Source organism: Chionomys nivalis, chromosome 11 (genome assembly GCF_950005125.1).
Source record: "Chionomys nivalis chromosome 11, mChiNiv1.1, whole genome shotgun sequence".
NCBI lineage: Eukaryota > Metazoa > Chordata > Mammalia > Rodentia > Cricetidae > Chionomys > Chionomys nivalis.
In genome coordinates this window covers 28752820-28767423 of record NC_080096.1, presented here as the reverse complement: position 1 = coordinate 28767423, position 14604 = coordinate 28752820, and the positions used below count along the sequence as shown (strand labels likewise).

Below are 14604 nucleotides of genomic sequence, written 5' to 3'. Positions count from 1 at the left end.
CTCGGACGCTCAGCGTACGCGCATCCACTCGCGGCCGGCAGGACCCGGGAGCGACGCCCCGATGGCGAGGACCGGACGGTGCGGCGGGTCCCCTGAGTTCGCACCTGTCGCGGGAGTTCTGCAGCGGTCGCGCACCACGCGCTCGGCAGCCGGTCGCTAAGTCCGTAGGTCCCACTGAGCAACTTAGGCTCCCGAATCGCGGACCCTCGAGTGTCCGGAGCTGGACCTCCCGTGGCCTCACGGACGGGAGAGAGCTTCCTCGGTCCCGCCCCTGCCCGGGGCAACCAATGGGGCCTCGGGGGCGTGTCCGAGCCCGGGCAGACTCCGGCCCGGCGTCTCCGCAGCAACTGCGGTGCAGTGGTGGGAGAGCCTGGTGCGACCCCGAGGTAAGTAGTGGGCGGGCTGGGGAGAGGCCTTCAAGGGTGTCCTGGATCCCCATCCAGCTTCCGGGGCGCACGCCGGACTCCGCGCGGAGACGTCGGGGTCTCTGAAGCAGGCACCTGCGCCCTGGGGCAGGCGAGATCCCGAGGTCCCGGGTAGCCATGGGACCCGCCGGGTCGCCCTTCTCCACACAGCGACATAGACGGAGCCCAGACACACAGTTCCGGTTGTCTGGACTGGGCTGGTGCCAGCCGTGCCGGGAAGGTGGGGCACATTCCGTTGCCCTCAGCTGCCAGGGCCCAGTCCCCGCTACTCTTCGAGTGCCAGGATCCTTCTCCACCCGGCGGATCCCGTTGATGATCCCACATGGATGGCCTCTGCAGCCTCCCAAAGGGGACACACCTTTGCTTAGCTCCTCATTTGTGACAGCCGCCAGCTGCTTGCAAGAAAGGAACCCCAGGAAAACTTTCTGACTTACACCGCTTTCTGCACTCGGGCTTCTCCTGACTGACAGCATTGCCTCTAGGTGGTAAAGGCTCCAAAGCGGCTCAAGTGTCACTGAAAGAAATTGACCAGGAAGGATGGAAGTCAGTGGGAGGAAAGTGCCCTGCAAAGGGAATGACTATGTCAAGGCTGGGAGTGTCATAATGGTAAGTAGCAGCGCTTCCAGCCCTATTCTTAGTGTTCACACACCATTACGGAGCACACAGCGGTCTTTCCTTCCTTCATTCCTTCCTTCCTCCCTTCCTCCCTCCCTCCCTCCCTCTTTCCCTTCCTTCCTCCCTTTCTTTTTTTTCCAGTAGGTTCTCACTATGTAGCCTTGGCTGACATGGAACTTGCCCTGTAGACCAGTCTGGCCTCAAACTCAGAGATGATATGCCTGCATACGCCTGCCTCTGGGATTAAGACATGCACTGCTGCGCCCCGAAGAACCTTTCTTTTTAACAGATGGGGAAACTGAGGCACACAGAGGTTAAGTGTCTTACCTCTGGTCGCACAACAGAGGAACTGAAGAGCTGAAGAGGGGCTCCAGGAGAGAGACCATAAAGAGCCCTGCAGGCAGTGGGTGCTACATGTGGATTTGGGCCAGTTATGAATTCTCCAGTGTGGATTCAAAATAAAAATCCAAATAACTGTATAATGGTCACCAAAATATGCTGAGGTGATCCTTTCAAAAGTTTGTTCTTAAATGTGTGTACTTCCTGTGTACAGTGTCCTCTCCTCTGAGGTCAGAAGAGGGCAGTGGATCCCCTGGAACTGGAGTTACAGCCTGTTGTGAGCCACCTGCTGCTCTGGGAACCGAACCCAGGTCCTCTGAAGAGCAGCCAAGTGCTTTTAACTGCCATGCCATTTCTCTAGCCTTGTTTCAAGTTTCAAGAATCAGCTAAATTCTTCAAGTAATCATCCACAGTCTGTCTTTTATTCAACAGTTCAATTTCCATACTACTTCAAAGTCCCCATAAAGATAAAGAATGGCACGGGAATCAGGAAGATCACTGCGAACTCAAGGCAGGAATAGTTTATGCGGTTCCAGAAGGCTAGGGCTGGCTTCACAGCTCCACAGTCAGACCTTGTCTCCAAACAAAAGCAAGCAGAACAAGGAGGAGGAGAGTGAGGGGAATGGAAAGAAAGGAGAAAAGGGGGAAATGCTGGCCTTCTAAGGACGATGCTACCAAGTAGCCTTTGAAACTGCCCACACTGAGGTTAGAACTAGAATGTTGAGGGGCGTGTGGGCGGCAGGAGACAAGACAGGGGCTGAAGTTGGAGACAGATGTAGTAATGGAGGAGGGACTGACAATGGTCCTCTAATATGACAGGGTGAAGTGAGAGGCTGAATCCATAGGGCTTGGAGACTGGAGAAGGCAGTGAGATGTTCTCCATATGATTTTTGTTCAGGAGCTCGAGTCTCCTACCCACAGTTCCCCCCTGGTCCCCTCTCAACTCTGGGTGCCCTCTGCACCAAACGCCACACCATACCACCAAGAACCTTTCACCCACCTGTAAGTCTCAGCTTGCATTCATTCTAGGCAAGGCTAGACTGCCAGGCTACTTACTACACGCAGCCAAGCCTGGGACTGGTTCTTGGGTGGGCGGGTGGGGGATCATTTATCTCAGCTTAGGAGCTAGCTACCTACTTCTTGTAAACTGAAACAGGGTTTAGCCAGTCACCCAACAGCCTCCACTAAGAATTCGGTTTATTAACAGTCATGGTGGGCTGCTCTACTGGGCCCTGACCCAAGACTCCACCTTTGAGTAGTTCCCACTCAAAGGGCTGACCATCTGTGAACATGGTAATTTCAAAGGCAGAATAAAAGCTGTTCCTCCTCCAGAGGAGCTGGTGATGCTTCTGAAAGGGCAAAGCTGGGCTGCTGGGAAGAGAAGGGTTCCTCAGTGGAACCCAGGAACAGTAGAAAGTCTAAGGTGGCTCAAGTTTCTTGGAGAAGGTAGCGTCAAAGTGTGGACTTTCTGGCTCACCTGCCGACTGTGATTTTGCTAAGATGCTCAACTTTATCCTTAGTGGGGACTCAAGATCATAGAATTGGGATGTGTAGTGAGAACTATCTAGCGTAAAGTTCTCTGTAATGTATGGAATGCTGGCAAGCATCCCATAAATGTTAGCTGTCGATGTAAAGCTTCAGCAGGCACAAAAATTGTATCATTTATGCCGAATGTGTAGGCAACATGCATGTGCGTGCCGTGTGTGGTCAGAAAACAACTTGTGGGAGTAGCTGGTCTTCTCTTACCGTGTGGGCTCTGATTGAGCTCAGGTCTTTAGCCTTGGTGGAAAGCACCTTTGTTTGCTGAACCCACTCACTGGCCATCAAACATGTATTTTTTTTTAAATCACATCTCAGAACTGTTATTATGGGGGAAGAGGCTCGTGTAGAGGTTAGAGGATGATTTTGTGGGAGCCGTTTCCAACCTTTTTGTGGGTTCTGGGGACTAAAGGGAAGTAGGTCTCCGGGCATGTGTGGCCAGCACCTTTCCTGCTGATCCACCTTGTCAGCCTCTGCAGTATTTTAAGCCTCTTTCTTGTCTATTTCCCATGTCTTACACAGTTCCCTGTTTAATGGAAATAAGCTTTCTGTGGTACTACTGAGCCCCCCCCTTTTTTGGGTTATTTTCTCCCTCCCTCCCTCCCTCCCTCCCTCCCTCCCTCCCTCCCTCCCTCCCTCCCTTCCTCCAGGGTTTTTCTGTGCAGCCTTGGCTGTCCTGGAACTAGCGTTTTATACCAGGGTGGCCTGGAACTCACAGAAATCTGTCTGCCTTTGCTGGGATTAAAGGCATGCACCACCACCGGCCAGTTTCTGGTTTTGTTTTTAAGATTTAATTGTGTGCACGCACACATGAATGCCTATGTACTTAGAAGCTAAAGCATTACCTTTACCCTACGTGGGTACTAGGAACGTACGTAGCTCAAGACCTGCCAGAACAGTGTATGCTCTTAAGCCCTGAGCCACCTCTCCAAGTACTCCCCACCCCACCGGCCAGCTGAGCTTCATTGAATACTTAGAACCTAAGTCTCCTGGAAAGATAGTAAGAGCAGACAGTCTACCCTGGAGGGATGGATGCTGCTGGGCATCAGGAGGCAGAAGCCAATTAGGATGAAAACACTATCTTACACTAAATTCCAACAGCTTTTTAAGAAAAAGATTTTAAACTAAAAACAAATCTATTTATGTGTATGTAAAGCTGGTTGTGGCATATGACTTTAACCCCAGCACTTGGGAGGCAGAGGCAATGCAAGACCAGCCTGGTCTACCTAGTGAGTTCCAGGGCAGCCATGACTATATAGTAAAACCTTGACTCAAAACCAAAATGAATAGGTCTGTGTGGCACATGTAGGTACATGTGAGTGTATGCACATGTGAGTGCAGATGCCTACAGAGGCAGCCTGATAAGGCTTCTGGGAACAAACCCAGGTTCTTTGGAAGAGCAACAAATGCTCCTAGCTTCTCTCCAGCCCCAGAAGATTATGAGTACGTGTAGCATGTGTTTATGTGCATGTTATGCACAGGTATCCCTGCAGCTGGACTTACAGGTGCTTGTATGCCACTATATGGATGCTGAGAACTGAACCAAGTCTTCTCCAAGGGCAGCAAATGCTCTTAATGACTGAGCCAACTCTCCAAACCCAGGTTGACAGCTTTCGGGTCATCCAATTCCATGAAAGGAGTAAGTGTGGAACACACCAGACTATATATTTCCTTCAGTCTGAACATGTGACCTCACGTAGCTTTGGCAAACATGCATTTACAACTTTGCCAAATTCTAGAATTTAAGAGGGGCATGTGGCCTGAAGGGTAAGAACACAGATCTGAGTTTGAACCCCTCATTATTCAAGTCAGTAGCTGGTTGTTGTAGTCATGCCAGGGCCAGCTAAGGACTGGAAGGAGCAGAGGCATCACACTAGCACAGGAGCCCAAGACTCATCCCCAGAAGCATCCACCAGGCTTCACACCAGTGTCCTGACTACACCTGCTTCTCCATCTATAAAACAAAGGGATCGGAATGGACTGCCTTCCGGGACCAAGAGCAGATATCCAGTGGGCTCAACTTCTCCTGACCCATCTTCTCCAATAATCAGGTAGTGTTTTCCTTCACGAGTCTGGAAACCAGCAAGAGGGCCTCAGAGCAGCTATTCCTTGTCCTTGTCCACTGTGGACCATGTGGGCAAACTAGTAAATTCAAATAGTGAAGGATTTATATAACTGCAACTCTGTCTAGGTGAGTACCAGGCGACATGTTATCATCTGGCCACTGTGGGAAGGGGTGGGCCAGTCTATGATCACCCACCCTGCAAACATCTCTTTATAGTGCCAACCGATCAGCTAGTTCAGCAGAATCAAGTTCTTTCTGTGCCACAGCCCTGTGTGTCTACTTGTTTCCATCCTCAACAGCGGTCTCAGGTTAGCAGGGTAACTACTCAGGCTCATGAAGTTCCATCAGGTCACAGGAGTGTCATCCTACTGTGGGAAGTTTGCCCACCCCCATACGTGGACAGTGTCTCTACATAGCTTTGAGAAAACATCCCACTCATTCGGTGCCTTGTTAAAATTAACAAGGATAAAATAAAGAAAAAAGTAATGAGTTCTATTATTTTTTTTCCATCAAGAAAACTCTTGTTGAATAAGTACTACAACATTTTTATGCTTTAGGGGTAACATTTAAATATAAAGTAGTGGTTCAGAATAAAGCCAGGAATTACAAAACATTTGTTACCGCAAGCAATTTTAATACAAAAGTGTGTCTTGTTTTTAAACAGTTCATTGGTAGAGCTTCAATTTCTGCCTCAATTAAAACCAATTGAGATAATCACACAGCAACATGGTCCGAGCTGACGAGGAACAGCAGCTAAAAAATAGGAGCCCCAGACAGCCCCCCTTCATGGTCACTTGGTCAGCTGACTTTATTACACACAAAAAGACGGAAGCAAACGGGACTGGTGAACAGGTGTGCTGGTGAACTCCGTCAAAGGATGAGCAAGTGTTTGTCTTAGGTCCACATTTCAAAATAGGCTTATGGAATTCATTCCTCAGTTTGTGGGAGGTTGATCGTATTAAATAAATAGCAAGAAAAGAAAAAAGAAAGAAAGAAAAAAGCAGATAAACAAATCTGTAATTCACAGTGCCACCAAGGAGTCTCCCTCACCAGGGCCTGGGGCCTGGTGAGCACAGGAGTTATTGATGGCTAGGCTGGACAGTTGTTACAAATCAGTTTAAAACCCCAATGTTCTGAAGTTTCCTTTTACCCCTGAATCCTAGCAGCTATGTGCCTTTAACACCCAGTACTGAGACTTTATTTTAAGACAGTATTGCAATGAACTTTTTGCTGTATCATATGCAAAAGCTATCTAGATGAGGTTCTGTCTCTTCAGCTAAAATTCCATGACAGTAGAACAATGGAAATGCAATCTTAAGTGCCCTCTCCTTAGTTCTTGTTAATTGAGGTGTCTGTGATTTAAAAAGAAGAGTTCCTTAAACATTGCGGAATTCTTATTTTTTAATATAATTTATCTTGCTGATATAGCAAGTTAAGTTTATAAAGATGCATTTAGGAATACTCCTAAAAGATAAAGCAGGCTTACAACCCTGCGCCACATGAACCCTATTTAGGCTTTTCTTTTTAATACACATTTACGTCTTGACCTTTTGTTTTCCTCAAATATTTCATCTCTGGGCCCCATCCATTACAGGGTTACCAGGAGGCAAATTTTATCTACATAAATATTCACATGAAAATAGTAACTTACAAAAAGGAAAAAAAAATAAGGCAGCTTCATAACACAATTATTCTTTTACAATTTTAACAATATAACTTCTCCCGTTCAGAATAAATATACACCCAATGTATGGAGCAGGATTCAAAGTGGATAGTGGTATGGGGTGCTTGTACAGTGTTATCGCTTGGGACCCGGAGTCCTGGGGGAGGCAGTGGTGGTCTTCTTAGACATGGTTGGGATTTTGGAAGGTTTGGTGAGCCCTCTTCTGGAGCTGCCCTGGCCCCCTGCAGCGCTGCTCTCAGAAGTGTCTGAACAAGCTGACTGAGTCTCTAGAAGGTCAAAGTCAGAGGCATCGCTTCCTCTCCGGCTGCTGGCTCGACTCCCGGCCCGGCTTCCGGCCCGACTCCCAGGACGGCTGGCGGACTTTTTAGGGTCTGGAATTGAAGAGTAAAGCAGGGGATGCAATGGAGAAGGCATGCTATGAAAACACAAGTGACCGGAGGCCAAGAGGTTGCTGCTAATAGCACTTGATTTGCTGAGTGGCCTTGGGGGAAACCACGCCATTCTGGACCCACACTTTATCAGTACAGCAGGCAGTGAGCCCTGTCTAGTTTGTGAGGCTCCCTGTCACCCTGAGCAGCAGAAAACAAAGCTGCTGGATCACCGTGGCTCAGGAAGGTGAAGGATGAGGTTGCAGCATATGTGAGCAGACGGCAAGTGGAGGTGCAGGTGGAGAACTAAGAGGTCAATTTTTAGGTTCCCAGGAGGAGTTGCAGTCAGCCAGCTTCCACTTCCCCAGTCCACCAGCAGTCATAAAAACACGGCACCCTGGGAAAGTTGCTGACAGTTTGCATTAGCTCCAGTGTTGAGTGTAGGAGGTCAGAGTTCGCTACACTGACAAGAAAAGCAATGGCTGCCCAAAGAGTGCAAGTGTCTTTCTGGGCAGGACATCAAGGGCTCATCCTAACACTGGCTCCTGAGAGGCTGACATTGACCAATTCAAAGCAGCTGGGCTATTCCTCCCATCCTCAGCCCTGGGTATGGTGGGTACTTACCTGCCCGGTTAGTTTTGGCACCTGTGGAAGCTGGAGAAGAGCTATTGCTGGTGTCGCCAGCAAGGGATGTCCGGCTAGAATGGAAAGTTGGTGTTGGCCGTTTCAGCTTGCTGCCTGTCGATGGAATAACCTTCAAAATAATAAAAGGTCACACTTACTTGATAAAATCCTTGATAAGTATGTAATTATAATGTCTATTTAAAAGTCTCTTTATAGACAACCATTTGAAAAAGCAAATTAAAAGTCCAGGAAAACAAAGATCAATTCACAAAATGCCCTAGATCATAGATTTTTTAAAAAATATTCTCAAGAAGAGGTTTCAAGGTCCAATTAAAACCTTCGGAGTGTCTTCTAATGCCTGCTATTCCCTAGGAATGGCGGCCTTTCAGTGCTGTTATCCTGCTGATAAATCTCCCTAGAAATGTGAGATCTTCAATTAGTAAGACATTACAGCTACAAATGAATGATGGGTAACAAGACGAGAAATTCGAATAGCCCTGTGTACCAGTGTGCTGGGGCAGCAATCTAAAGCAGGCTCAAGCAACAGCCACCTGCCATCAGCACACGCAACAGATGTCAAGATCTCTTCATTGGACCCTCAGGAAGGTCTCTCCATTTCTATCACACACCCTTCTGGTTCAGCCATCTTAGCTGTCTGGGCCTCCCTGCTATTTGCCCTATATCCTGGGAAGTCTCGTGCCCTTGTTCTTAACTGAGCCCACACTGTTATTGTACAATAACCTTCCTCTCCAAACACATGCATGACTTAGACCATGTACCTCAGGGCTGTGTTGAGAGGTCGAAGCTTTCTTCCACTTCTGCGTTTCCACTTTTAAAGATGGCATTCTCACACCTGACGTACACATCTGCTCATGGCCTCTTTGCCCCACATTAAAGCATTAGTCCCATAAAGCAGAAGCTTTTGTGTCATTGATGTACTTTCACGTCTTTGCACCTATGTGGCTAAAAAGGACTCCATCCCACCTTGCTGAATAATCCTAACCTGAATAAGAGCTGCATCTTATAACTGCTGCTATTGCTGCATTTCCTTACGTGATTTCTAAAAATATACTGTAGAGAAAGAACATTTTAAAGTCTGTTTTCAAATATTACTATGACATGGTATACAATTCCAGCTTTTCATTGAAGTAAGTTGGGTAAATTGTTTTCCAGAACCTTTAAGATGCTTATATAGATAAGAGAGTAAAGCGCCCCATCTCACTGTGCAGGGTGAATTTCTTCACAAAGGAAAAGCAAAAGCGACAGGAAGTGATTGATACTCAAGCAGGAACTCTCCTGGCCACCAGGAGGGGCAGCACCAGTTCCAAGAGCTATCCTTCCCGAGCACTGCTGCCTGGAGCTCACAGATCTGGCGCTTCTGAACTGGTGTTCTAATTTAGGGCCTGGCCTGGCCACAGAGTACCGATGAGTAAAGAACTTGCAATAAAGGGTTATATTATAAGATAAGACAAAAAGGGTCATCTCAGAGTCTATAGAGTCTGTGTCATGAGCAACACTGACACTTTCCACATTTGGGATTTCAATGGAGCTGGAAATCCCAGAGGGAAAAAGCAAGGGCAAGCTAAATCTTAGGTTCTTGGGCAGTCAGCCGGATCTTAAGTTGAGACCACAGTTCTCAGCTGGAGTTTGACCCGGGAGTGGGATAAGTCCACAAGCGGCTGTTCATTCACAGCCCTGGCTTCTGTGCCCAACCAAAGATGGCACCGTGCTTGGAGGGTTAGAGCCCAACATGCTCTGCAGGGGCTGAGAGATGCAAAATATGCTGCTAGTGCACAGCCTCCCTGCCCAGGTTTTGTTTCAGCTTTTTTCTTTTCCTCTTTAGAGGTAGGCTCTCAATACATGCTCCACATGGGTTTTGACATCAGACCTGCTGCCTCAGCCTTCCAAGTGCTGGGATGATAGGTGTGTGCTACAACACCTACCCATGTTTTGATTCTCAAACACTCTTCCTCCAAAAGTGTTTAGGTATTTTAATGGCTCTATGTGAACATGCTTAACTGTTGGTATGTGTATTTAAATCAAAGCTACCTAAGCCAAGGAACCAAGAAGGTGGAACTGGAGCCCCAGAGCAGTGGCCACTTGTAGGGAAACTGTGCTTGACTGGAGTAGATAGCACCCATGCCTTCGACCCATGTGGCAGCACCAACCACCCTAGGGAGGGGTCTTGCAAATCATCCTCCTGTTCTAAACACATAGAACATTGATGAACATGCACTGTGGTTTAATTTCAGGTGTTTATAACTCGTCTATGTAGCTGACATTTGGAGATTTCAAGAGACCTAATTACAAGTACTGTCAACAAATAAACAGCCAGGAATGACTGTTATCTGTCATCCTGAACAAATGTTATGCTTAAAAACTTATAAAGCTGCCAAGCAATCTTGTTTTAGGCATCTCTTACTCATCTCCAATTTTGTGAATCCGAGTTAGAAACTCCTGAAAACACTTGGCCAACTCGATCAATCAGCTGTGTCAGCAAGCACCCCAAAGATGGAAGAGACTTTGGCCTCATGTCAGGAAAAAGAGCTGGGCTGGTTCTTGGCATGAGTGAGGGCCTCTTCATGACCGTGTCCCACTCAGCAAAGCCATACTCTACCTCAGGGCTGAGGAGCTGGAGGTCAGGACAATGGCTGTCCCTGACATGCGTGCCAGCTTTACTGTTTACCAACCAGGGTTTGTCATAACAGCGAGAAAACTGAAGTGGAGTCTGTGGAATGGAAATCCAAAGGGAAGGGTGGGAACAATTGAAAGATCGAACAGAAAAGGGAGTAAATTGGGGGAGGGGGACGACGACACTAAATTTTAAATAAACAGAAACAAATAAAATACACGGAAGTCCAATAGGCCGAGATGGAGCAGGTAGAAAGGTATTCTTCACCTATAGCTCGCTGTACCAACAAGCTCATCTGTCAGCTCCAGCTGCACAGACAGTACCTAGACTTTCCAAACCAGTGACCTAACTCTGGACAAGCTCCAACTCAAAATGGGAGTAAGATGGAAGAATCATTTCTGATATAAGCAGCCTGAATATGCATTTTACAAAATCCCTCAAGGGTGGTGATCTGTGCACTGTGGGGGTTTGGGCAGAGTTGCTCTACGTTTTTATGTTCTTTTCCTTGCTAGTCTTCTCAGGGGCTGCCCATCAGTGAACATCTACCAAGATGAGGATGGGAAAGGACAGCACAAAGGAGGTCAGCACACACCTTGGTCCCGCTGGCTGGGGTGGCTGGAGAAGAAGGCATGGACGTACAGCTGTGATTACTCTGACTAGCACTTGAGCTGGAGCGAGTAGGAGAAGCTGCTCGGGAAGATGGCTTGGACCTTCGACCCCGTGATCGGAATGGAGTCATTCCTTGGGATGCCCCTTCTGGCAGGATGAATTTTTCTCGAAGCTCTATGTTAGTTCTGCCTCGTGCTAAAAAGAAAACAAACACACATACATGCATATAGTCAATTACCTTAAAAATGTATCTTGGATAGCCATACAGTTGCTTGACCCCACGATAACAGTAGGGTATGCATAGGTTTTATACCACCTATGGAGTCTTTAAAAACAGCTTTGTCACGTTCTGACCCACAGCAGATACACGGGCTAAGATCTTAGCCTGCTCTAACGAGCAAGCCTATCAACAGAGGACCACCCACTCTGCTGTCATCATCTGGCTTTGCTGCTGTCCCCTGGGGTAAGCAAACTGTGGTTGCCAAGGAGACACAGATGCAACAGGACACAAGCCTCTGACCTTAATCAAACTCCTATTTTCTCTCTCATAGACATGTGTACTTTTTGCTGAATTTTTGCAAGATATATGGTAATGATAAAATGGAAAAAAGTGGCATCAAGACTCTTCCATTTGAATTCTGTCAATAACAATCCTAATGAAAGGGGTCCAGGAAGCCAGGACAGTAAAGATGAGGACAGATTCTTTTTTTTTTTTTGGTTTTTCGAGACAGGGTTTCTCTGTGGCTTTGGAGCCTGTAGACCAGGCTGGTCTCGAACTCACAGAGATCCGCCTGCCTCTGCCTCCCAAGTGCTGGGATTAAAGGTGTGCGCCACCATCGCCCGGCTGAGGACAGATTCTTTAAGAAGTAAACATGTAAGGAGAGAGAAAGACCAAGACCGTGCACAAAACTGTGGGTGAGAATCCGTTAGGTAAAAAGCTGAGAGCAGCAGAAGCTGGAAGAGCGACTGCAGCAGGAGAGAGAGGAACTGAAGGGGAAGACTCGGGAACAGTAGTGAAGGCTAACCAGTGCTACCTCAGGGTCTTCTGGAGCTGTGAGACCAGACCTTCAAATACAGATGCAGTCAGAGCTATCAAGTACAGTCAGAACAAATGTTGGTGTTAAAGACACCGCTAATTTAAAAGAAATACTTCCTCTGGAAAAGATCTTTTGATTTCTCACTGGACAATGCCCTGTAGTAACCCTGGACCTGCTTGTCTATTCTAGATGGTTCATTTTAAGACTGTATTATACCTATTTAGCAGGCTGTAGAGGAGTACTAATTGAGTAAACATTTGATAGTTCCCTTCTAAACATACTGCCCGAGAGAAGAAAAAAATCATCAGAGGATACAAGAGGAAGCCTTGGGAATGGTAACTAGTTGGGGACAGCCACATTTAAAATGTTTTATAAAAGGCAATAGGCAGGTGGTAGCATGAACGAGTACTTCATAGACTGAGGCAGGGAAGATGCTTCAGCCCACGAGTTTGAGATTAGCTTGGGTAAACGGAGCAAAATTCCATCTCAACAAACATACAATAAAGAGGACAATCTATAGTAACGGAGTGATAAGATTATATCCCTCCCCACACTACAATTTATACAGTATTACCACATGCAATACTACACTTGATTTTCAGAAGCATCTTTATCTCACTAGACAAAGGAATGGAAGAGCCTACAAAGACTGGTTAAGTCACAGCAGAGGTAGCCTGTTTGTTAGCTATTCTCTTTACCCTGCCTCCATGACATTCCTGGCCATTCTCTTTAAGGCATCACCCATATCAGCTTATCTCCATGGCATTTGCTGGGTAAAGGTCTACTTCATAACAAGACCTCCTTGGAGCTCCAGAAGCCATGTAAACACCAGGTATGGAGGTGTGCACCTGTAACTCCAGAGCTAGGGAGAGGGGTAAGCAGATCCTGGGGGCTCACTGGGTAGTCAGCCTAGTCCAAACAGCAAGCTCTGGGTTAGTTATCCCAACGCCAGTCTTTGGTTTTTACAAGTTTTAGCACACCTGCACCTTTCCTCTGACAAAAACAGAAGTTGCTCATTCTTACAACCTATAGCAGGCATATCACGATTAACATACTGGCATATCTTCATTTCTTTGAGCAACTGCATACATACTTTTAATACAAAAATATTAGGACCATACTTCCATTTCCTGTGTCTCTCATGTTAAATTCCACCTAACTTCAAGGTATAATTTCATCATATATGTCACTTTACTTGTTAAATGTTGCATTTCTAATTTGTTAAGTTTTAAAAATACAGCTTCTAAAATATTTTTGTACATATTCTGACACTTCCTAAAGATAAATTTATACAAGTAGCTTTGCTGGGGGAGGGGGAGACATTTTCTTCAGAGGTGTAACCACTTGTCTCTGCTCCTTCAGTAACCCTAATTAAACTCTGGTTCAATGGGCGCACACTTGCACAGGTTCTAAGCTAAGTATTTTTAGGATGAGTACAAGTGCCTTGTCTGCATATACGTATAGGTACCATGTGTGTCTAATGACTGTGGAGGTCAGAAGAGGGGAATCCCCTAGAAACAGAGCCATCAGATGAGTTCTGGGAACTGAAACCGCTGTGTCCTCTGTAAGAATTAACTCCAGCTGCAGAGCTGGATCTCTAGCCCTTTATTTTTACTTTTTAATGTGTGTGTGTGTGTGTGTGTGTGAGAGAGAGAGAGAGAGAGAGAGACAGAGACAGAGACAGAGACAGAGAGAGCGAGCGAGACTGAGAATGTCTGTGTGCACATGAATGCAGGTGCTCACAGAAGACAGAAGAGGGCATTAGATCCTCTGGAGCTTGACTTATAGGCAGTTCTAAGTCTCCTAATGTGGGTGGGAACTGAACTCTGATCTTCTAAAAGGGCATTATATGCTCTTAACTGCTGACCCAGCCATTTCTCCAGTCCTGAAAACTACCTTTTAAAATCTCCATAAATGATTTCTAGATCTTTACTACCTGAGGGAAGTAACAGCTAACCCTTTAAAACATACGCAGTACATTAGGCACAGGTGTACTGGTTTTTAAAAGCAGAAAAACGGCACAGTGTGTGTGTGTAAGTGGGAGGAACACTTCGGGGTCAGTTTTCTCCTTCCACTATGTGGGTCCAGTCATCAAGTGCCTTTATCTGCTGAGCCATCTCATCTCACTAGACCTAGAAGCACTGTTTTTATCTCCACCCAAAGCATTATGTATGATCTTTGCACAAAGACAAACAAGACCCACAATGGCAGTATCAGAAAACTGTATAAACAGCAAACCCATCTTTAGTGGAATATGATTATTTTTTAAATTTGTCTAAACCAACACATGATTTGAGACTGTTTATCATTTCAGTAGCTATGTAAAAGAAGTAACAAAAGATTTGGGATTAATAATCTTGTCACTTATTCTATGATGTCCTCAGTATGTTATCTTCTATAGTTCACAGGCACAAAGACTACAATAGCAGTTGGCCCTACAGAAGCCCTGGATAGGTCCTTATCCACTCTATTTTTTGATGAAGGGTCTTACTATGTAGCTCAGGCTACCATTCTTGATCCTTCTGCTTCTGCCTTAAATACTGGAATTACAGCAAATACTACCAGTCCAGCAAGTAACCTGTCGTCTTGGTCCCTGCCCCCCCCCCCCCCCACCGCTTCCTGCCGGCCCCTAGCCCTCGGGCGTTCTTCTAGCACTGTTCTGACAGG

At 46.5% G+C, this 14604-nt stretch overlaps 1 protein-coding gene across 13 annotated transcripts in view; it reads right to left on the bottom strand.

The window, feature by feature from the left end:
- Positions 1-5454: 5454 nt before the first annotated feature.
- Macf1 (microtubule actin crosslinking factor 1) overlaps positions 5455-14604 on the bottom strand; it is a 345446-nt gene continuing 336296 nt past the window's right edge. For 7 of the 13 annotated variants that reach the window (XM_057784472.1, XM_057784473.1, XM_057784476.1 and 4 more), the window contains 4 exons: positions 10884-11095; positions 10277-10387; positions 7660-7789; positions 5455-7038 (listed from right to left, as the gene is read on the bottom strand). In XM_057784472.1, coding sequence (XP_057640455.1) covers positions 6782-7038; positions 7660-7789; positions 10277-10387; positions 10884-11095 — 710 coding nt within the window. In that variant the 3' untranslated portion in view covers positions 5455-6781. The remainder of the gene's footprint in view (positions 7039-7659; positions 7790-10276; positions 10388-10883; positions 11096-14604) is intronic. The other 6 variants (XM_057784479.1, XM_057784480.1, XM_057784470.1 and 3 more) reach the window with 1 other exon arrangement.